This window comes from Scomber scombrus, chromosome 14, assembly GCF_963691925.1.
Source record: "Scomber scombrus chromosome 14, fScoSco1.1, whole genome shotgun sequence".
Taxonomy (NCBI): domain Eukaryota; kingdom Metazoa; phylum Chordata; class Actinopteri; order Scombriformes; family Scombridae; genus Scomber; species Scomber scombrus.
The window spans coordinates 12,154,486-12,178,830 of record NC_084983.1 but is presented as its reverse complement, the minus strand read 5'-3'; the positions used below and the strand labels follow the sequence as shown (position 1 = coordinate 12,178,830).

The 24,345-nt window shown below is 38.8% G+C and overlaps 2 protein-coding genes across 3 annotated transcripts; both read right to left on the bottom strand.

Annotated features, from left to right (window-relative positions):
• Window positions 1-6: 6 nt before the first annotated feature.
• On the bottom strand, window positions 7-11,100 carry arhgap31 (Rho GTPase activating protein 31). Its single transcript, XM_062433714.1, has 12 exons — window positions 10,747-11,100; window positions 7,563-7,665; window positions 6,896-7,040; window positions 5,008-5,090; window positions 4,793-4,900; window positions 4,461-4,603; window positions 4,169-4,379; window positions 3,871-3,992; window positions 3,475-3,531; window positions 2,726-3,370; window positions 2,472-2,620; window positions 7-2,090 (listed from the first exon to the last, which is right to left on the bottom strand). The coding sequence occupies exons 1-12, from the start codon at window positions 10,844-10,846 to the stop codon at window positions 54-56; spliced, it is 3,903 nt and encodes a 1,300-aa protein (XP_062289698.1). The 5' UTR covers window positions 10,847-11,100; the 3' UTR covers window positions 7-53.
• A 6,839-nt stretch (window positions 11,101-17,939) lies between these two features.
• b4galt4 (UDP-Gal:betaGlcNAc beta 1,4- galactosyltransferase, polypeptide 4) lies at window positions 17,940-23,559 on the bottom strand. 2 transcript variants are annotated; one of them, XM_062433400.1, is made up of 7 exons: window positions 23,522-23,559; window positions 21,546-22,072; window positions 20,855-21,087; window positions 19,589-19,776; window positions 19,344-19,466; window positions 19,110-19,214; window positions 17,940-18,924 (listed from the first exon to the last, which is right to left on the bottom strand). In XM_062433400.1, exons 2-7 carry the CDS (start codon window positions 21,802-21,804, stop codon window positions 18,789-18,791), a joined length of 1,044 nt encoding a protein of 347 aa, XP_062289384.1. In that variant the 5' UTR covers window positions 21,805-22,072; window positions 23,522-23,559; the 3' UTR covers window positions 17,940-18,788. The 2 variants fall into 2 exon arrangements, with proteins under 2 accessions (XP_062289384.1, XP_062289382.1); XM_062433398.1 differs by lacking the exon at window positions 23,522-23,559 and having other exon boundaries at window positions 21,546-22,460.
• Between the last annotated feature and the right edge of the window lie 786 nt (window positions 23,560-24,345).

The following is a 24,345-nucleotide window of genomic DNA, read 5'->3' as shown; positions in this document are numbered from 1 at the left end:
TACTGTATCTATGTACAAACACCCAGTCTCATAGTCAGTGACTGCGCCTCCAGTCACTCTATCTGCCGGTGGCTCCTGCTGTCAAATATCATGGATCTCCTCTGCGGCTGGTAGAAGCAGCTGGTTGACGTTTCCAGTCTCTGACCACTTTTTGGAATAGTCATTTTGTTTTGAAGACCGATCCCCTCCGGCGTCTTGAAATTCTCAGCCATCTCTTTAGAAAACACATTCACAGCTGACGTGTCGTTCAGGCTCTTGATGGAGGACAGAAGCTTGCCGTCGTCACCTGATGGTGGATAGTCCATGATGGGAAAAGGAGGGCTGAGCAGGATGAGACTCTGGGGTCTCTGTCTGTTCCTGAATGACGGTCTTTGCAAAATGTTCGCTCTGTTTGGTCTGGGACAATCTACAAAGACTTCAAGACTGGGAGCGTGTCGCCTTGTTATGACTGGCAGTTCTGGAGTGGATGTGGTCCTCACAGACTCAGCAGATTTCTCTACGTGTGGGTGTCTTTGGTGTTTGGGAGCCGGCTCTTTATTCTCCAGCTCTTCCTTTAGATCTGACATCATTGGGGGAGGTGCAGAGTTGCTTTTCTCAGCGGTCATTTTAGGATATTCCTTTTCTGGTTCCTTCGCTGCATCTAAGTCATTGTCGTGTCTGGAGTGAGGTATCTGACTATACTGCACCTTTGGAGGAACGACAGGCACGGCTTTAGCCTGGCATGTCTTTATCATGAAGGCGGTACGGACTGATGACACGCTGACCGGGGCTGAATTTCGGCGCAGAGGCGCCTGGCGATCATTAAGAAACAATTCCAACTCTGAGGGTAGCCCGTTGTTTACAGCTCCAGTTGAGGACATTAAGCCTCTCTGACATGAGGAAAACTCTGATGAATTACGGTTTTGCTGATTAGAAATGTCTCTAATGCATCTGTGCCCCAGGTCCAGATTCAGAGAATATGGCCTGTGTTGTTTAGAAAAGCCGTGTTCCTCTCTTCTCTCTGAAGAAGCTGCATCGTAAGAAATCTGTCTGTAAAACCTCTGAGATGACTTCTGTTTTGTTGTGCTGCTTTTCCCTGTGTGAGCTTGTGTTGTATTACTGCTGTTCCATTTAGTGTCTGGTTTGCAACTGGAAGTTTGAGGAATGTTTCCTGATAAGCGTTCACTGCTCTTAACCAGAGATGTTTTATTAGATTGTTTATTATCAAACGAAGGAGATGACATCTTTCCCTCCTCTGAGCTCAAAGTCTCCTCTACATAGCTGAAGGGTGACAGCTGCTTGAACAGTTCCTCCACATCGGGTGAGTGCAGAGGGCTGGTCACCCACTGCTTGTTGGAGCTAAAATCCTCCCAAGGCTCCACCAAGTCCAGCTCCTCTGAGATTCCTACACATCCTCCTTCGTCGTCGTCAAGGTTTGGCAGCTCCAAGGTCTTACGTCTCTCCTCCAAACATATTGAAAGCCTCTGAATGATTTCCAACTCAGGAATCGCAGTCTTCTTCACTCCAACACAGGAGACGTTTTTGTCTCCTTCAGGAATTTCATGTTTCTCAGATTTTTTGTGAGGAACATCTGCTGCTGAGAAGCCTCCAACTGTTGGAGCATACCCTAATGTCAAATGCTTTTTAACTTGAGTCAAAGAAATAGGAAGTTGGCTATCAAATGGATCATCTTTCTTCAGGGATGTAATATTTGTGGAGATTGGATGCAGTTTCTTATGTTTTTTATCCACCGCGGCAGCAGAGTAGATATTTTCTGTGTTTCCACCGACAATTACATCAAAGTTTTTGTGAAGAGAAAATGGGATGTCTGACTCTGAGGGCTGTTTCTTTGCTGAGCCTGATCCAGTGGTGAGAACATGATCACTCAGAGAGGTATTTGAAGACTGCTCCCTACATAACAAAGTCAGAGACGGAGAGCTGCGGCTTCTTTTCGATTTCACATCCAATGTTAACTTCATGCCTCCACGAGTGCTCTTGGAGGTGGGAACAGGTTTAAAAGTCTCATCCAGCAGGTCAAGTTCAGGTTCAGTTATCTTCAGTTCTTGGTGGAGGTCAGGCCACCGCTCTTTCCCAATAGAGGATCTCTTCTCCTGAGAATGTAGAAATGATAAACAAACAAAAACAGAGGATTAAAAATAATAATTTCTTAAACCCCCCCCTCCCCCCCCAATCATTCCTTAAGATCTCTTATTTTAATGAAGGATATTTACATTCAGAATATAATGCTAGTATTTCACCATTAAACCCCATTCATTTTTACTTATGAGAGTTGCAAGGACCAGAGATGAATTTAAAGGCACTGACGATAAGTCAATGCTGATATCAAGTTGTCTGTAGTTTTCGGACTCTGACTTTTCTTTTTGTTTGTTTAAAATCTCTAGAAACTTGAATTTTGCAATTGATCATAAAATGCTTGTAATGCTGCTCTAGTAGAAGTATCACTAATTACAATTCAACAGCAAATGATTTACCTGTTGCGTAGCTGTAGGCTGGTTGTGCAGTTGTTTCCCAGGAGATGGCGCTGCATCTTTGCCTTCTCTTGCATTTGCAATGGACGGCTGTTCCAGTTCAGATTTGTTGATCCCTTCTTGACCTTCTTGCACCACTTCTTTGCTTGTATCTAAAGGGGAACATGTTTTAAATGACATTTTATGAAATTAGTTTAATTTGAATATGAAACATAACAAAAAGCATTTTAAAATGTTATAAAGGAAGAAGCCCTCACCCTCTGGAGGGTTTTGAGATGCCGGCTCCTCCGTGTTTTTCTTCTCTGTTCCTTCCTGCTTCTTGGGTTCCAGTTGGGGGAATGTGTTGCTCTTTCCACTGTTGCTGCTCTGCTCCGTGGTCTCCTTGCAGGGTTTCAGAGCGGCCACAGCTGCTTTTTCCTTGGCATGCCCTCTGCATGGTGTGCTGTTGGAGCTGATGACAGCTGACACGCGTAGTGGCACAGACACAGCAAAGGGCTCGGATATGTTGACAGCTCTGCGCTGATGCCTCGGTGAGGACTCCAGGGGGAAGAAGCTTCCTGGGAAGGAAGGCCGAGATGAGCTGTTGTGGGAGGAGCCTGAGTACAACATCCTCCTATTTTTCGGAGACGTGGGCTTGTAGCCGCCGATATCTTCACCTTTGAACACTTTTAGTTGTTCTGGTACTGTTTTTTGAGGGGGAGAAGAAGCCCCTGGTGACCCCTTTTGGTTCATGCTCCAGCCTCCTGTTGCCCCGCTGGCTTTCGTCCCTTTAAACTCCCAGTTTTGTTCATGTTCACTCAGGTCATACAGCGAGTCAGATCCCAGCGTTCTGGATTTGACCTCTGGGGCATAAATGCTGCCCGGTCCACCAACTGGACTGTTGTTTCCTGTTCTGTCATCATCTGTGTAGTAACAACCACATAACAAATCAATAAAACAGGTTCAACAACACCATTTTATAAAGAGGAAAAGTTTTTTCATGAAAATGAATATATTAAGGATTTACCTGTTGGTAAGGAGCACAAGGACTCCATACTCCTGGATGGACGAAGAGCTGCCTTTTCTGTTGAAAAATAACAGTAATATTATCACACATTCACTGAACATCATAGGAACAATGCTTTAGCCTTCACAAGTGAACTGAGTTAAACTTTTGACTATTATGGAAATGGTTTTGGATATTGCCTGTGGACTTTTTTAGCTTGTGATGCCTTAATACACAGTAATATTCACACTGCTTCATGGTAAGTTATGTCTACAACCTCCTCTCACAGCTGGTGTTATTTGAATTTTTTCTAATTAAAATTGTCTATAGGCCTGAAGAGGTGGCATGATGTTGTATTTCATAAGAAAAAAAAAGTAGAAAAAAAATGTGTATGGCTGATCATTGTTGAACACTCACCTGTCATCCCCTGTGCCCTTATGAACACGCTGCCGTTTCGGCTCAGTTTTCCCTTTGAGTCCACAGACCTTCCCAGGTTGAAGATAGACTTCCACTTCTTAGATTTCCCAGAAAACTTTCTCCTAACAGATAAAGAGAGATTATTAAGCACCAGACAGCTCGTGTTCAATAAAAACACATTGATTTACATGAATTAGGCACTTACTGTCAGATTAACCTAAAACCAAACACTCTGAAGCATACAGCTGGTAAATTACACTCATAATGACTTAATAGACTGAACTCAAATCCATCATACTTGCTGTCTGATATGTCTATGACAGTGTGGTAGAGCGTGGCAGTGCTGGTATCAGGCAGACTGTTCTCTCGCTGACGTTCTCTATGCACAGGATGGTTTGGACTTAAGGAGCGAGCCTGGGCTTCTTCCAGGCTCATCAGTTTCATCGGCCCACACTGACCACTGATCGGGAGTGTGGCATACTTCTTCTCCCCACACATCACAGTTGGCCCTGGAGGAGTATAATGAGTCAGTTCTTCCCAATACAATTTGAAGGGTTCAGCAGTGGATATTTATCTTATGAATGTCATACCTTCTTTGGGTTTGATTTCCACAGAATCATCGCTGAAGATCTGCTCTGTGTGGTTTAGAATAAACTCAACCACTGACTGTTGTATCCGCACCTCCTGGAAAGCCATGTCTCCATAACCAGAAGAAGCCTCAATATCTTTAGATCTGAGAAAAATCAGAGAAAATAATGAAGGCTGAAATCTTTTGAATTTCACATTTCAGAGGAGCAAATAAGGGCATTTTGGTGGATTGCAAAGTGTCTGTACATTTCCTTTTGTATTAACAACAACAACAAAAAGCATACATTTTTTAAGCGTGGGAAGTTTTTCAAGAACATCTATTTCTGAAAATCACCTTAACAGATTTGGAGCCCAAACCAGGGCCAGGTTGCGTGTATGCATGTTCGTCTCGGTGCTTAAGGTTGCAAGGTGGGACAAGTGCTTAGTAAGGTACTCCAGAGTCCTGAGGACAGTTGACAAACAGTTCTTGTTATAAATCAAACTCAGCAAACAGGACTATCATTTGTACAATTGTCTTGACCGTTGAGAGTGAAAAGGGCTCAAGCTCACTTGAAGTGAGGGGTCGGTAGTTCTCTGATGACCCTGTGAATGTGAAGAAGTCTTTCATGATCTCCCCGGACCGAGGCCGCTTCCTGAATGTAAAATAGGCAAATGTCATATCAACCTCGGGGATTGGTAAAAAATTAAAATAAAATTGATGGTCTGATCCTTGTTGTCTTGTCAGTTTATGAAACACAGTAAAGTAGATTTCAATCGCTACTACACACAGAATCTGTATTGAATTCCCAAGTATGTGGTCTCTGCAGCTCTATAAAATCCAGCCTGTGAATTATCTTCAATTTGTCCACAAAACCTCCATACATACTCTTAAACCAACATAACCACTAACATCTGTTTTTTCTCAGTGAACGTGATCAATGCATTGATGAACTGCAGGGTAAAGCTATGATCTCACTGCATGGTTTGCCTGACCTGCACATTCACCTTAGCCTTCTCTGCTGAACTCATGTAAACAAACACATGCTGAAGAGCGTGCAGTCAGACTAATGTGATTGAGGCCCGAACAGCTGAACAAGTTAGCTGCATTTTTTAGTCATGTGTGAGTTCGTAAACATAAGTAGTTCTTCAAACGTGCTCTTGTCTTGTGGCAGAAACACAATTCTCCCAAAGATGGATAATAAACATTAAATATGGCATGACAAATAAACATCACAAAAGCTTCCATGTCAACCATGTATCTGAATGTTTGTGAGAATGAATGGAAAACACTGAAATTCACTTCAAATTAATTACATTGAAAAGGCGCCACATCAAACTCGTGAAAATAAATATCTCAATGTTTTATTCCATAACGCACATAACATTGAGATTGCAGACCATCTGAAAGCCGAGGAAACCAGCTCAGCACTCATGAGAACGACAATAGTCTTTCCAATAAAACTTGAGAGAAAAAAAGTTTTACAACAAGGCTCTTGTGTGTTTTTTACACCACGTGAGAAACTGATTTTTCCTAAAACACTGGAGTTTTCAGGCACGAAGCAAACGCAAACAGCACGAGATGTATGAATGCCAAGTTATGCAAATGTCTCGGCGAGGTACACAGAAAGCTACACAGACGGCATGAACAAGGCCTTACAGTTTGGTATTTCTGTTCACTTCCCTTCTACTCCTCTCTAAAGTCTCTTTCATGCAGTTCATCCAGAAAACGCTGCCATCAAGTTTCTCTCTGGTGCTAAATGTAGTGATCACCACAATTTTGGCCACACTGGTTGTCAGTCATGTGTGGAATTGACTTTCAGATCTCAGTATGCTATTGCTCTTGCTTCATTGCAAAAACCTAAACCCTCATGTGACCCAAACAAGGATCAGAAACAAAATGTTTTCAATTTGAAATCAAACTCTGAAGTCATATACATCTATGTGCAAAAGAGAAAAATATGTGCATAGGTATCAGCCCACAAAAATCACAAACATAAACAATAAAACAGACTGCAAACATTCAGTCTCATACTGTACAGTCTGTCATATGTGCATGATTATGCGGCAGAAAAGCTTTTAAATGATAAAGATGGTGACAATAATAACTCATGCTGTGGTAGAGGGAATATTATACATATTAAATGCTTTGCTTACATTTCAGTTGACATCTGCTAATGGTACTATTTTCCCCAGGGAAGAGATTTAAAGAGCTGATCAATAGTAAGCCAGAGAGCTGAGGTTACAGTTGTGAAAAATGATTATAAATAAGGTCGACACAAATATACTGAGGGACTGTGTGGAATAAATAGTGTTTATTGACATCTGCTGTTTTGGTCCCCATTCTGCCAGTTAATAATTACTTCTTTGTATTGTCAAACCACTTCTGGGTCACACAGATTTTTCTTTTCCCCCTTTAGCAAAAAACAAAAGTGTGATCTGAATGTGATTTGTTACTTACAGTGAATTTGCCGTATAGCTCATATGTAAGCAGGGGATTGGGTAGCTCCCTGAAGTACAGCTTACATAAGGAACCCACACAGTGGATGTCCTGGAGGTACACTTCCTTTGTAAGGTCAGGGCACGCCTCAGAGCTGAATTCCTGCCTGCACACACACACACACACACACACACACACACACACACAGACACACACACACACACACAGTTAGCTGAATGCTTTGATTGTTTAACACCCCTGCTAACTACTGTTGCAGTATGCTAGATTAAAGTATATCCAGTCGACTAATGTTGTTATCAGAAAAAAACAAAGTTCAATGATCATCTGTAAAAACAATATTATAAATATACCATAACTATATTTTGGACACAGTAGATAAATAATTAGCTGAACCAACACTTACGAGATAATATTTGATGCAGCATAGCAACAATTATTTGTGATTTAACTGAGGATAATTGGAGCTGTTCCAAACAGGATGTATACAACAGTAATTACTACTGCTCTACTCTACATGAGTAGAGTAGTAGTAATGACCTGAAGAACATACATAACATCACTTAACATCTAATTTTTACTATGAGTTGAGGTTTTGGATGTACAGTTCCATAAATAGACCTTGAGAAAAGCATTCCTGCACTAGACGCAGATTGCATGAAGTTAGTACCTGAGACGCTGGATATTTGAGGTGACCCCCGACAGCCTGTAGATCCCGTCCACAATCCCATGCTCCTCAATAAACTCTGCACATTTCTTCAGAACCTGAGGAACTTAAGTTAAAAGATTGTGTTAGTCATTTCTGCAAACGCTGCAACATATAAACACTGTTGGAGAATCATGTTAGAGAAATTTAAACACATTTTTCCCTCCTGTTTCAGCACCTAACTTTGGATTTGAGGGTGATTCAGGCCACAAATAATCTTAAAAGCAGAAGGAAATAACTTTCGGTGTAATGTTTCAACAGTAACAATGCACATAATGTGTATTTCATGGTATGGGGTTTGTTCCACCGTGGCCGTTTTCTATTCCTTAGGGCCGCTGATTGTAGGTGGACTTTGACAGGAAGTTAAAAATGGTTTGTTTGTTTCAGAGGAAGGTTGACACACCCAGTCCTTGTAGCTGGTATTACTTACGACATTTCCTCTAATAGAAAACTGCTTTTGAAATGTTACCACTGACCTACACGGCTTTCTGGACTACAGTACATCACCTTCTGTACACAACCTTGTTTGGATGCACTTTTTTATAATCACCAGACTTAGCTGTGGCTGTTAAATCACATGCCCTGATTCAGTCTAAACCACAACTTCCCTTTTAGCTCATAGAAAAAATAATAAATGATTGCAAATCAGTACATGATTCTGAAGCTGACTGTGTCATATCTGTGATCACGTTGGGATTTTTTGAGATGAGCAGTCTTGACTAGTTTCATTATGCATGTGCAGTCTAGTGCAGATGAGAGAAAATCAAATATGGATTACTTGCTTTAGCGCTTTTCAAATATAAAGAATACAATTTAACTGGATCAAATTTAGTGTTTCACATGAACCAACAAGTCAACTTTTACCTTCTATGCAGTGCATTATATCATGAAGTAATGACTAAAATGTCAAAAAAGACTCTTGACATTCTTTGAGTGCTTCAGTTATATGTGATGCATTTCTAAATATTTTGGTTTTACAAATGAGTGTCATTTTATTTCATGATGCCCATGTAGTGGTTGTTTTATTGTTTCTCTGCCCAGACTATTCCAGTATTTAACTACACTCTTATGTTAGATATCTCATGGTGGTAAGTACACTCTGATCATCCTGCAAACAAAATGCAGAATCCATCCTTCACGAAATGAATGAATATTTTCAGCAATGGCTAATTTCTTGGTAATCACTGTGGACACCAAGAATCTGCCGGTTACATTCTCATGGGTTAGACTTAATTGGACTTTCAATTACATGCTTGTGGTCAAAAGCTGGATGAAGAACAACTCTGGAGCCTTCATTTAGTGCTTTTCAGTCTGCACTGAAGGAAGATGTCTGCCCCTTGTAGTGGCAACAAAATACAGTTTGACTTTCAACTGATTTTAAAAGACGCTTTATGACTCAGTTTCAGTCTTGAAACAGAGTCAACAGAGGCTAGTTGTTTGTTTCTGCAATAATGTTCAATGTTCCACCAAATGCTGAAACTGCAGCTGCTTGTCAGTGGTTGGTTTTACAAAAACGCTTCGCAGTCCTTTTTGTCACGTTTTATAATTCTGCCTATACTTCAGCACAAGAAACGTTTTATGGTAACATTGTTCTATGATGGCTAAAGCATGTTCAAAAGGTTCACGACCAGGTTCACAAAACCTTTGTGTATAGTCATTTTTAACGTTTCCCTACTCCAGCGGTCATCTGTGTGGCTGATGGTGGTTTTGCAAAAGTGACGTGATACAGTATGGTCTAAACAAAATGCAGAGTTTTACTTTTGTCTGCATGACACAGGACATTTGAGCTTTATGCTTATTTTTTTCAACTCAGCATATGAAATCACTCTCAAATGCTTATTTATATTGCCAATATTTTTTTTGTAGCTATTTGAAAATGTGTTATATTTTACCATTGAAACTTTTGTGTGTTATACTGAAGTGGAAAGAGTGTGTGTTTTAGCTGTCAGGTTCTATTATATTATATTACAAAGAAATGGGGATATATTAATAATCATCTTGTCAGAGGGGTGGGCTTTATCATCTCTGGCTATGTAACAATAATACCAAGAGCATGCAACTTTGTCCTGGATTTTCAGTGCAGCTGGGATGCTAAAAAGAGATCCAACACTGTGTGTACACACACTGAGATAGAGCTATACAGGCAATATTGAGGCAATACTACACTGCTCACAAATGAAATTTAAAATAAATGTTGAACTCTTTTTTTATGGTCACTTATATCTAAACTTACTTTATGACTGTGTTAGGAAATCAGTGTCTTCCAGTGGTAGGTTATTGGTCATTAAAATGGAGTAACAAACTAATGCTCCAACAATTTAAAAAACACAATACGTCTGACGGATATCTATGACGGAGGGGTACCAAAACCTCCTCCCTCACTTCCTGCCTTGAATGCCCCGCCTTGCATTGTGGATATGTTCACCCCAGCAGGTCTTCCTCAAAGTTATCCTCAACACAGCCATCCATATGCCTGAGTTGACTCTGCACGTGGTAGACTTCTTGTTCACTCTTTTCATGACATCATATCACTGCCAAAAAAACTAACAGATGATGGTTGTAAGAAAAGAACAAAGCATATGGTCTGAAGAAGGAAACAACCAAATAAAAGTAAAGCGTATAAACATCTACAGCAAACTTGACTCCATATTTGAATATGCTGTAAACCTCTGTTCTTTTTTCTCTCCTTGGCTCATTACTTTCTCTCCTCTATAGGCAGCAGCACCGCCCAGTCTTTTGTCAGACACAAAACTCGTCATAGGAACTATAGTCACTGTCGGAAATTGACACAAAAAAATTAAAGAGCCACACCCAAAGTCACAAATGGCCATTAAATACAGCCAATAGCTGAATGGGTGGCCTTATTAAATGTAAAACACATGTATATTCACAGTTCATAGTCTATATGAACTGTGAATATACAGTTCAAAAAGACACTTTTTTGTCTTTACTTTGCTAATTTCAACACATTATGTGTATATATAAACTATACTAATTAAGGAAATTACTAATAAAACTCAATCTTAATTATAAATGTTATCCTCTCTGTATGAGTTGAGTAACTGATGTAAGAAACAGAAGGTACTTTGATGATAACTGCTTGTAAAGGAGTTTTTAAATTTCAAAGAAAGCTAAATAAAAAGTTTACCATCTTGTCCTGAGTTCTGGAGATGTTCTATCAGGTCACAGCCGAACGCATTTTCACTTCCTTTCTTTTTGGACTTCTGCTTAGTCCCTTTATTCTTCATGTGGTTCCAGTTAGTAGTCCAGTTGATTAAAACAAACAGATCCTTGGAAGGGCAGCGATCGATCCATAGGACCCTGAGAAAGGTTGAGTTTGTAGGTCAAAAAGCAGCCACATAGAAATCCCAGCAATCAGCTCCCAAACGTCTGCATCCGCTCACATTCTGACTAACCACACTGTCGGAGGCTGAGAGCAGAAGTGACGTCACTTTTTAAACTTTAAGTCCTTTAGATTGGCATAACCTTGAGTGATGATCAAAGAAAAGACATGGTGTGACTGTTGATTCGCTGGGACGTGGCAGTCCACTGCTTTATCTCTGAAGGATTTGCAGAAACAGCATTAGAATCGGTTGGTTTCCTGTTGTTTTTTTACCCCCAGCCAGTCCTCTCTGCTCCTTTATATCTCCTCCTCTTTTCCTTCATTCCACACAGTCTCCCCTGTTCACTGGCTTCTCTGCAGCTGAGAAAGCATAAATGAATCAATACAAGAGAGGCAAATCATTTCAGGAGCACCTTAGTTTTAATCTGATTTCCCTTTTAAGATTTTCCAAATACTGTATTCTATGTTTAGAGATGGACTCGTGGCAGTGGTGTGGCAGGGGTTTTTGAAATGTTGAGACTGTGTAAAGGGGAGGGAAGTGAAGTGAGGGGAGAAGAACAGCTGACTTCTGTGTCTCTCCTGGTTTAGGAATTACTGACCTCTTTTATCCATTTTTTTCATGTGCCCAAACTCAGCACTAATGGGAAAGCTGCTCTCTGCCTTCCTGAATGCTCCCAATGTATACAATTTCCTGTGCAAAGAGCCCGAGCTCGAAAACAAAAACAGACGGGTTCTGAAGGAAGAGGGAAGTGGGAGGTGACTGAAGTGAGGGCCTGAAGGGCACAGATGGGAAATGGGGGGGAGATTGAGGGGGGTTGGGGTGAGGAGATGGACACATGGTTCTCATTACTAACTGCAACACATTTTTATCTTTTTAAAACTGGACTAGAACTTTATGGCAAGGAGATAATTTTGGATTGCATTAAAGGTAACATATTGATGTTTATCTCGTAAAGGAAAATACGTTCTCCTCCAGTGAACGTCTTTCTGTTACCTCCTGTCTTAAGCAAACTCTAAGACCAAATCACTAATAGCAGAGACATTTTTCAAAAGTTGACACAACAACCGAAGGCAAAAAAGCCATGCAGGCATCATAGCATAGCTTCACATGTTGGCAGCTTTATTGGTTTGGTCTAACTTTACAGTTGTTACACAATACTATGTTGGCTTGGTTATCCTGCCACTGGCATACAGTATAGTGCTTTTGATCTCATACGTCCAATGACAGTTGCCAAGTCCATACAATAGAGATCAGCATTAGCATTCATCTGGATACATGTTTCTGGCTATCATGCTAATGTTAAATCCAATATTCACTCTACTTTTAGCTCTGTTCTGGTCTTCACCATCTCCTGAGGAAAATATTGCTAAGTTTTTGTCTGTTTGGTGCTGAGCAGATAGCGTAGAGTGTTTTTTTGGAGGCTTTTCGCTTAAATGAACAACCTGCTGTATGAGAGCAGTGAGACTGAACCAAAAAGTCAAAAAACCAAAACAGTGAACTACAAAGCCACTAGAGTATAAAGCTCTGTACACCTTTCTGTACCCTAACCCTAACCCTAACCTTTCACTTGTAAGCAATTGTGATTCATTGTTAATAACAAAGATGGCGTACACCTAATTTACTTTGCTAATGGTAACTGCTATACTAGTTAAGTGTTGTAGTTAATTATGCATGTTTTCTTTGAGAGAAAAAACGTTTTGTTTGCAGATGAAACACTACAACCACCCATCTGCTTGATTATTCCTATTCAAGGTTAAGGATGAGCCTATCATAGCATACGCCAGCTCAAAGGAAACGTAACTGATAATACACACACAAACACAATGTACAATTATTATGTAGAGCTTCCGGTGTACTTGATCTGGATGACTTTGAACTGTGGGAGAAACCTGGAGCATCCAAATTCACAGAAGCTCCACACAGAATAGCCCAGACCTCCCTGTTGTGCAGAGGTACCACAGAGGTGCTGGGCTACTGTACAAAACACTGCAATGAAATTGTTTGACACTGTCAGGCATGATTAATAAATCAATATAAAAATACATTATTTTACATCCAATAGTTAAATCTTATAGAAGATGTCTTTGTTGTCACTGTACAAGTACAACGAAATTGAAATGTAGTCCTTAAAAGTGAAATGTGTGAACTGAACCAAAATCTAGATGGATTTCATGTTTAATCTCGTATGCATTTTTCTTTTCCATTCATTATTGTAATTATAAGACATTAACATCCCACTGATGAATTCATACACTCTTGTGTACAAGGGTTACTATATTTACAAGCATGAACAATGCAGCACTCATCCCCAGTGGCATTCTTTGAGCATATCTGAATAGACTAGTTTGTGGAGTAGATCTCAGTGTTCCGTCTTGTAGAGTTGATATTTTTGTGCTGAAAGTGTTTTGTAAATGTCACATGTGAGCTAGATGACCGGGCCTGGCCTCGACAAGACAAAGCTTTCTTTCTGCACCATAGGAAGAGGAGATGACATCATTCTGTCCATACAAAGCCTCAGACATCCCGCTCTTTCTTTGCACGGGTAAAAACAAAAAAAATCTATGCTGAGAAGATCTGTGAATGATAAGGGGTTACTCTCGCCCTTATGTTTATTACATGTCCTCACTGTGATGCAATATCTTGGTGTATCTGCAGCAAAATTAAACTTCAGCTAAATGTGAGGGAGTGGAAACTATGCAATAAGAAGGGAAACTTATTCAAATTTTCTGACAAAATATTCCTTTGTTTCTGATTTGGAGATGAAGATAATGTATTTCATTGATAATATAGTTCATGTTATTTACTGACAGGACAGTCTAGTCATCTATATGTGTGTATATATATATATACACATACATACACTTACACGCAGAAATGCTGTTTACTATGCTGCCTCATGCCTGCATTATTTTTCTGGATTCTTCTCTTATATCAATATGCAACACATAACATCAAGAGTGCAATCTTGTAATCTGTAAGGAATTTGTACTCATGTCTCAAGCAGTCATCCTAAATTTTGACAGAAATATGTGGTCTGGCACTGTGACACTGTAAATAATGTGGTTAGTGTGTGACTCCAAACAAATAAAACTGCACTATTATGCAAGGAAGGCATGGTGACTGGCTGTATAATTAAAACCCAATATTATCCTCTCATAAATAATGTGTTGAGTATTCCATGAAGGAGAATACAATACTTTTAAAAATGAGAGGAGCTTATTTGATCGATCAGGATGATGCTGACTCATAATGTTTCAATTTACAATTTCATTTAACAGACACTTCTATCCAAAGTGACATACATCTAAGAGCTGATACATTCAAGCCCTTGTTCAAGTATTCAAGCCCTCTTACAGTTAGAACTACCTCTGAAACTGGAAATATACATCACTGTGCATTCATATTCAAAGCCTGGAGAATGAAACATATCAACTCCCCATTTAATCATATCAAATCACAATATCATAAATCATTTTAAAAAATAACACCACCGTTTATTTTGTCAAACACAAAAAACTGTTCCATCAGACTAGGTTTAAAAAGGTGTTCTGTCTTTTTCTTAGATTTGATTTTTCTTTAAATAGTCTGCTATTGTGCTTTCCAATTTTTCAACCAAACAGGACTTAATCATTAATTATCATCATGCATTAAGGCTACTCTTGCACAAATTGCCTGTCAACAAAATCGGTCCTTTAGTAATTAACAAGAACAAGAGACTTGTTGATGCTGTACTCTGATGGCCCCCCACTGGTCAGATCAATGTACTGCAGGCTGTTGTCGTCCCAGTGGGACTGTGCCTGTTATATGTAACCTGTATCATACAGTTCTATAAAGTTATTCATGCCATTCCAAATAAGCAGAAAGTGACTTTTTAGAGGGGGTTCATTTTACCCTGAAGCTATCCATAGGAAGGAATCAGAGTGGGACAGGGAGTGGTGGTCAGGGTCAGGTCATGACTTACATTTCCAGACAAAGATGTTTAGGATCAGTAAAATCATTGCTGATTTTCACACTGAGTGCTTCCCTGTAAGCTTTCCCTTTTAGAGACAGACGATGTCTCTGTCCTTTGTCTGCTGGTCTTTATTTGTTTACCAGAACGTTTCCCTTGGACACGCAGTGTAATAAAAAAGGAAAAGGACAATAAACAGGAGGCTGCTAAAAAAAGGGTGATGTGGGGTTTGAATTACAGAACTGATACCCTCATCTGAGGCATAAAAAAACAAGGACATAAATATACTGAAAGTAAATAATAATAAATATGAATATAATGTATCCGAAAATTACCAACATAATACCAATGGCTATAACCAAATTATTTTCACTTGCAGATCAGGATTTAATTGTCCCACTTACAGTATGTATTGCAAATAAATACCTCATTATTATTTTTTATGGTTGTCGCAAACAAAATACTGCATATTTTATCAGATTAAGCAACATTTGAGGGCCATACATGCCCTGAAAACCATAAAACCGCAAGACAATTGGTAAGAAAAAATACGATTTATTATACATGTGTTCTAGAGAGAAAATAATCATTGACTAATGAAATGCATAATCTCCCTCTCTGCTATGATCGGTCTTCTCCCATAAACACAAACAAACATGACATCATCCAAAATCAACATACAAAGGAATCCCCCTAAAATATGGCATCACATTGAATTTCATTTTTAAATGATTCATATAAAGCACAAATTAAAATTAAAATGTTAATGAAATATCATATTGAGAAACTGTATTTTAACTTACAATATTTTCACATAGAAAAGTTTTGAACCCACAGTAGAAAAAAACAAAAACCCCCAAGACATTCATTCAGGAGTGGAGATGCGACCATGAAATGAACGGACAGTCACCAGTAACATAGAAAACGTACACTCTGGTATTTAAAATGTATTTCTTAAACAATGCTCAGTCTCCTTCAAGAGCTTCATAATGGCTACAGCGTACTGCCGATTTATGAAGGGAAGTTTATCAACAGTTTACACACACACGCAGAAAATTCTGAACAAACTGTAGTTACTATGAAGCTCTACTCTAGCGGCAATGAATATGAACATATAAAGAGGAGTGGCTCATGTAAACTGACCATGTTTGTCAGTATAGTTAGTAATATTGCTCAGTCTTGAAAAGAGTATGATTTGCTGGTCAGACAACATACTATAATTGCAACATACCAGCAGCTACACTACTGCACAAATAATAATTAAATCATTTAATCATCCGATATGAGCGACAGTCACATGCAATGATGAGAGCATAACTATGCGTATTTCTCTAGACTTACATTTCTTCACATACTATATAATAAGATAATGTCATTTTGATTGGATTCAAAAGACAGTGATTATAATTTAGAAACTGTTAAAATAATAAATAAGAATCCACCACCCATCAAATTTTGCTTTTAAAAATCAAGCATGTAAGGCCTTATATAAAAACATGCAGTATAAGAAATCATATTGTATCATTATGGCTCAATAAACAACTTTTCAAGACAAAAACATCTGAGGATCGTCAGGGTCCTCAAGATCTGTAAATAAAGGCAACCAACGCCTCTTTAGTGTAATGCTAAGAATAATAATAATAATTACATTTTATTATAGGTCAGCTGGAAGTTTACAGAGACCACCAATTCCTACAAGTAAATTTTTCATAGGACTTTCTCATAACAGCCATTTTGAAATGTCATAGCAGGAAATACAGAGATGTAATTAATAACTGAGCCATAGTTAATGTCATTACTAAGACCTCTGTGCTTCCTGCTATGATGCATCAAAATGTCTGCTGTCAATAAGACCTACAGTAAAGCATTAACAATTTCATAATCATCTTTTTCATTATAACATATTACAATAGAATATCACTTGATATGATGAACCCCATATATATTTTATTGCTTTTCAATGGTCCTTGAGTTTTTCAAAAAAAAAAATATATTAATAATAATAAAAGAGCGTAAGAGTTTCTTTAAAAGGCATACTGTGCAGGATTTTCCTAAAAAAATGTTCTATGTTCAGGACATTTCCAAGTGTCAGCCTTTGGATGACGGGTGTTTAGCCCCCAGACAGTAACAGCACACAGGGTGTGAGGTCAGGACTCTATAAAAAACGTAGGTTATGTCGCTGTGTTTTTCTAAATGTGCTTCAGTTTTTCCCTGAAATGCTTTAAACAATGGGGCAGTGCCCCTACTAAATGATGGACGCCACTGCTGAAATTTCACATTTTAGTTACATAATAATTACAATGAACACAAACCACGCACACTGGCGCACTCTAGAGGGGCGAGAATGGGATGTTTGCTTCATCTCTCTCCTCTACTCTCTGTCTGTATGTTTGAGCGAGGGTGGGGCTGAGCTACACACACACCAGAGAGGCCACAGTGGACGGGCGTGCACTCCTGGTGCCGTTGAGCTGGGGTAGTGATGCCAAATTTGAATGTTGTGTTCGCAAACACCAACCGACAAATCCTGCATAGTATGTCTTCAAGTATTATGCACATGCTCCACCTGTTGTCTGCTGAAGGACTGATGCCAAACTTCTATATATCATCATTCTCCTCTCAAAGTAACAGTATGTCTATCTTCTATCACCTACTTTGTGATGCAAAATAGTCAACATTACAGTAAAGAGAGGGCTTATATTGGATAGGCGTTGCAAGGATTGCTGGGAAATTTTTAGTCTTTCATTCAACTTTTAAAAAAGGTCAGCTATCAACAAAACACCAGAAAAAGTAAATCCTTTGCAGTGTTGGGTAAAAGAAGCGGCTGACTAATTTCTATAGTTACTGCAACAAGGCAACAGGTTTCCAATGTCTAACAAGGCTCTGTCGCTGTGAGTTTGTTTTGGAGCTTTTCTACCACCTAGTGGTAAAAAATAATCAATTAACACAGCTTTATCTAGTTGATCCAGTGTTCCCTTTACATAATATTACACATTGTCTACGGTTTGTGATTAACATGTCAGTTTCAGTAAAACAAACATCTCTACTAAGATTTTAAGAGTCCAAGCAGCCTTGAATCAAACTTATCACTAACTTAAATCTCATAGGCTCTGCACACACTCCCAGGTGTACTCAGTTATCTGGCTGATCAGACCTCTGCGCAAGTTAAACTGGGGAGGAGCTGGGAAACATGAGAGGTCAATACACATGTACTAGTAGAAGTATTAAAGGTGCAGATTGTCCTTCCTTAACAGGAGTGACAAATTGAAAACATGAGCATGAGGAATACTTCAGTCAATCAATCACAGTCAATACATGCTCCCATACAGTCCTGAGAAGGTCTTACTAAGAAAAATCAGTGACTGTGTGGGTGAACAATGGGTGTGCAGTGCTTTAGGGAAAGTCACTGCAACAATAAATGAAAGCACACAAAATACACATTGTCCACATGTTGCAGGCTTTTATATTAAAAAAATGTCAGCAAGGCAAATAATAAGGCATATATTAATTAAAGATTGACAGCTGGGTGTTTTAGCAAATACCAAAATACCAAGACTAGTTTATCAGCTTCTTTGTTTGGCCAAAGAAAAGCGCTTTTTTAAAAAATGTTTTGGCAGGCTGCATAAAAGGAAGAAAAAAAGGAGAAAGACTAGTGTTGATATGAGTAAATAAAGGCAGCATGATATGCAAAACTGTGCAAAGATGAGCCCGCCAACTTCTTCAATAACTGTGGTTGGCAGCTAAGCTTAATTTCAATATGTAAACAAAACAATGTGCATTTTGTGTGCTTGATATGTGCTATAATCCTGCACACATGTAGCAGCTTTTCTGCACTCAGGGGCCCAAACATAGTCTATAAAATGTTTGTTTTGGTCACAGCAGGGCTTCCTGTTTGAAATCTCAACTCTGTGGCTTACCAATGTCCACAGTAACATTCAAATAAAGAGGCAGCCTCTCTATCGACAAAGTCTTATATGAGCAGCTGTTGAGTCCATCCTTTTTCCATACCTGTGGTGTTCGTCCCAACAACCTCATCCTGGAAGGGAAAAGCACAATATGAATACACTTAATTGAGCCACATTATACAGAAACAAGTATAACAAATGATTCCCATCTCTTTGGATGATGTCATGTTTTGTTTGTGTTTATGGGAGAAGACAGGTCATGGCAGGGAGAGAGATTATGCATTTCATTACTCAATGATTATTTTCTCTTACTGACCTGTCTTTGTTGATTTCATTGCCACTGTCCCGTTTGTGAAACACCATGGTATAGCGAGCTACATCAGCGGGCGGCCGCATAATCTTCATTTTCTGCAGCTCAACCCTGTAAAAGACAACAGATGCATAAAAGATTATGAATGAATGAAGCAATATAAAGTATACCACATGTTCTTCACATGAATGAAAAAAAAAAACACTCATAAATACTGTTTATCACTTGCTTTTGTCTCACCTGATGCGAAGGTCATCATCTTCTCCTCCCCAACCCCAGTAAGTGTTTGAAAATCCATTCACTTGAAGAAACTGGTCTTTGGTCATGGCTGTAACTCCTCCAAAGTAGCCTTTGTAACGCAGCCTGAGAATTGAACAATATAAAGCAAAAATACATTTCTTTGTTGAAAGATTTTATCAAACCACATATAAAGTTAAACCAGTGACTCGTGACTTAGAGGAATTTACTCCTCATCATATACTTACTTGTATCCGGTGGCATTCCTGCCAACCACCAAGTGTTTGGGCTGCTTGTCACAGACGTATAAATTATAATCATTTTCAGGAACCAGGTCGACATCATGGAAAATGAAGCACTCCCAACTGTAGTCCTTCAGTGCCTCCAAATACCCAACATTCAGTAACTTGGCACGGTTAAAAGTTGCATCACCAGCCTTTAAAAAAACAGAAAACAATGAAAATCAGCTATTGTCATTTATAGACATCGAGTACAGTTCAATGTTCAGTGTAGATTTATGTGTCCGGTGGGTCTGTCAGCAGTAGAACAGCTGCATCTCAGAAAATGCTATTTGTGTGAGATAATACAATAAACCTGGGCTCTTTTTCTTGAATAACTTTCATTGTAGAAATGGCGTCTTCATATTCCTGTAATTATGGGAAAATAGTACGCTTAGCAAGTGAATGTGGCTTCATGTGCTTTATTCTGAATAAGGCACAAAAGGCACAAACTAATTTAGATAAATATGTGGTTGTACGCATGGGTTTGAACCCTGATGCACTGTTGATTTGCTTGTCTCTTTTTTCTTTTTAAACAAACTTCACACTACACACACACCTTAAGTACAGTATTTACCCTCACATAGTTTGCTTTCTATAATTTCCTCTTTGAGTACTAAGAATGTTAGTTAGTCGCACAAGATTTGCCTTTGGCGTGAGACAATGTTTTGGTTCACTTATATCTTTGTTTCCAGCAGTAATTCCAGTGCTTTTTTCCTGCTGGACATGACTTGTTGCCTATTTATCGTCATAAGTCTCTGTTAGAGATGAACTGATATGAAAACTGCCAGCTGAAAGAGATTTTCAGTTATTTAGAGAAAAAACATTGCGTAAGCCGATTCCATTCTCCTTCAAAGTTTTATGATGGGTGTAGTTTTATCACACTTAGTCATGCTCACATGTTTTTTAGACAGAGCATAACTGGAACTCACTATCAGTTTCATAATATTTAATACGATTTACATTCATGCAAACTTAGACTTTTTGGTGGATAAACTGGTTCAGAGGAAATAAACAAACAAACGGAGGATGTCTAACACTATAACTTGAAGTTAAATAGTTTCAGTTATGATCTTTAACTACATGACTTCACCTGAAACAATAACTAACACTTATAATTGTATACATGTTAAAACAAGAACTTGAAACTTCAGTGCAGTCCCTTGATGTGAGAAGTCAATGATGTAAGTTCAACAAGCATCAAACGTAACATGGACTGAACATGATGATGATTACCTGCTGGATGACATAAATGGCATAGTGCAGCTGCTGCCTCTGCAGAAAGGGGTGCAGGTGGTGCAGGAGGTAGAGGAGGTGTCTCTCTCGGTTACGATGAGGGATGAGGATGGCCACGCTCTGCCTCGATTTACAGTCTGGAGGCTCATACTCACCTTCAGTCACTCCTTTGTTTTCAATCTCCACGTCCTTCAGTTTCAGAGAGGATTCAAAAGACAGCTTCAGAGCCCCCTCTGTAGAAACAGAGTTAACAAGTTTAACCACAAATCTGAGCCTTATGAACTCTGAAATATCTGTTCAATGTGGTTCATTATTAACAATAATCAGAATAACTCATGAGCACTGTATCCGATTTGCAGAACACATTTTTTAAAACACTCCTCTGATCATGTTATACAGGATAACATCTCTGATGATCTTATACAGGAAAAAAATGACATTGCAGATTATTGATTGGCACACACCCTTGTCTGTTGTTTTAAAAAAATCAGATATCAGTTAACTTATCTAATCTATCAGCCTTCACCTACTTTGCCATGTAATTCGTGTAAAATCATTAAAGCATTTACTGAAACTGCAAACACATCATTCCTATTTAGCGAGCAGACATATTTAATAAATATTAAACACAGGAAAAAAACAACAACAACCAATACCCAGGAAGTTTGTCATGTCTTTAACCTAGACTTACGTAGCAGTGGTGACTCCTGAGGGCACTGGACTTTTGGTGGTGGAGTTTTTAAGCGGTCTGGTGCTGGTGAGTTAACTTTATCTCTCAGACTGTCTCTGTCTTTGACAAGAGTCCGTGTTGTCGCAGATGAAACCTGAAGGGATTTCACTGTTTCACCTGAAAACGTTGCAATCCATGCCAGCACTGACAGCGAGAGAAGGAGCAGCACAAAATACTTCCCCCTCCGCAAAATCTTGCACACAGGTGAACAGAAGCCCATGACTGTGTGACCACTGAGGTGAAACAATAAAAGTAGCAACTGTCGATGCTGTTAGTTACAGTTTAAGATATCTCCTCCGAGCAGGACATTTCAGCAAAATACTGACAGCCACAGTTTCACTGACCAGTCATCCCATGGTGACGAAACATCCTGCTTAATTACAAATCAATATATGATGATCACTATGAAGAGAGGAAAACTTAGAGTTGAAAAGCCATCGCTGAACCCTCAAAATGATGTGATGAGGAAAACTTGAAATCTCCGTCAGCTGTGAATTGATTAAAAGAGAAAATATGTTACTGCTGAAATGGGTTTGCAATCACTTTGTCATCACTCATATTAAAGGGCAGGTTTTAAATATCCATTACCTTTCAGTCAATAACAAAAAGCCGCTGATGAGATGTTATCTTAGAAAACAAACCAAGTTACCGGTTAAGAGCTTTTTATTCCAAGTTCCTCATTTTTCTTTCCTTTACTTTTGTGTTCAGAGCCATTTACTCTGTTACATAACACTGAAAGGGCATCCTCAAAAGGTAACTTAATACTCACTGACTACACACCTGTCTGTGTCCTCTGACAAAGTTTAGTATCACATTGCAGGGCTGTTTTACCACACCTTTCTACTCTCCTGTTTTGTTAATTTATCAAATATCCTCCATGAAACTGAACCATCGCATGTCATCGCTGTTATCTCTTATGGCAGTTTAACAAATTAAGTAAGGCTGCAATATAAAATAATTTTTCATTGTCCATATATTAACAAATGCCATTAAAAAGCCAATCAAGCCAAGTCAATTTTCCAGAGTCTAAGGTGACCCTCTTCAAATGTATTGTTTTGTCAGAGAAAAGCATCAAATCATTGCCCTTGAGAAGCTGGAACCAGACAATATGCGGCCCTTTAACGGAATAAATGACTAACTTAATAAAATTAATAAATAATCAACATCGTCCATCATCACTTTTCTCTGCAAGTTCATGATTTATCGCCTAAACGTTTGCATAGCAAAGCTGCCCAGTTTATAAACCAGAGAGCAGTGACCATGAACAATTGCCTTTAAGAAAAAATGTTCATCTCATTTTATTCACAATAAAATAAACAAACAAACCAAAAAAATCACTCAAATTGAAGGCATATTTTGTAGTTTAACGTTGGCTAAATGTACGTACAAACATCCAGCATTTAGAAAACACAGAAGCTACAGATATGTTAGCTTAGCAGTGGTCGTTGTCCAGTGTTAATCAGCTGATGCCTCTATCAGAGAAAACTAAAATTAAACTTGTGAAGCTTTGACATGATGGTTGTCTTCTCCATCATATCTAACACTTATCTGTGGTATCCATCATCACAGTGTCTGTCGTGTGTGTTTTGGGAACTGAGGAGCTAACGTTAGCTAGCTCTTAACAACTATAATACTTTATCTATTCCCATAAAGACACTAAACAGGACAAACAAATACTTTTCACCTCGTCGACAGCTCATTTTTTCTTCTGAACAGTTGGTATGTTTTATGGAGTAAAAGTGAGTTGGCTGAACTAACCTGGCTGTTAGCTAAACGACAGCTGACGAACACGGATGTGTAGAGTTACTGTAAACTGATAATAAAGTTAAATATTAGCATTAAAAGTCGTAAGGCGAAACCAGAAGGACCAGTACAGTTGCCCGAGTCCTGTGTCCCAGTTTACTGAAATTACTGCTAGACTGGTTGGCACATCTTACCTTTCAAGCTAACGTTACTCCAGTTCAGGTTGTCAACGCCGCAGCAAACGACAACTGTCAAGTTAACGTGGTTACAGGAACTTCCGGTATGTATTTTCCACAATAAAATCTGTCAAGTAAACATAAATATACCCATTTCTGCTTTGTGTTTTTCCACAATAAAACCCCTAATCATAACTATAGAAGAATTTTGGAAAATAAATAATATCAGTCAAAATGATTTAACTTGTTTTTAATTTAAAATTTTACATCTATGCAAATGTTTTGATAATGTTTTGTATCTTATTATTGCGATTCATTGTTGTTTTATTTGTGCCTTTGTACTACTGATGTTGATGGCTGTGGCTCAGGAGGTAGAGCATCCATGGTTCGATCCCCACCTCCTCAGTTCCACATGTTGAAGTGTCCTTAGGCAAGATACTCAACTGTGTGAATTGGTCAGCATAGAAACATAGTGGGGCACTTTAGATAACGCTGTATCACTGCTGTTGAGCAGACTCTGCTGTCTGTGTATGAATGTGTGTGTTAATGGGTAAATGTTGGCATGTTGTGTAAGGCACTTTGAGTGGTCAGTAAGACTAAAGGCAACTCCCGTTGTTTTTAAACATTCTGTATAAATTACCTTAACTTGTCTTGACTTGACTTGTAACTATGTGGTTATTATACGTGATATCTCATCACATGGTCCAATGAGTGGGCCTATTTGAAATTAGCAATAGCAGTATCTTGGGCCAACAATTGAGACATGGCGAAGGATGTGTGCTGGTATATGCTAATGTCTTCAACTATGACAGGTAACATACAAAATAGTCTACAAAAAATGT

Bases quoted from the DNA above. Each gene is read 5' to 3' on its own strand.
- arhgap31 (XM_062433714.1), bottom strand. From the start codon at position 10,846: ATGAAGAATAAAGGGACTAAGCAGAAGTCCAAAAAGAAAGGAAGTGAA. The intron at 3,371-3,474 runs GTAAATCCTTAA...GTTACTACACAG, and splicing joins CTTGTGCTCCTTACCAACAG to ATGATGACAGAACAGGAAAC. The intron at 2,091-2,471 runs GTAAATCATTTG...CTACATTCTCAG, and splicing joins AGCCTACAGCTACGCAACAG to GAGAAGAGATCCTCTATTGG.
- b4galt4 (XM_062433400.1), bottom strand. From the start codon at position 21,804: ATGGGCTTCTGTTCACCTGTGTGCAAGATTTTGCGGAGGGGGAAGTAT. The intron at 21,088-21,545 runs GTAAGTCTAGGT...CTGTTTCTACAG, and splicing joins TCAGGAGTCACCACTGCTAC to AGGGGGCTCTGAAGCTGTCT. The intron at 19,467-19,588 runs GTAAGTATATGA...TTCAATTCTCAG, and splicing joins AGGAATGCCACCGGATACAA to GCTGCGTTACAAAGGCTACT.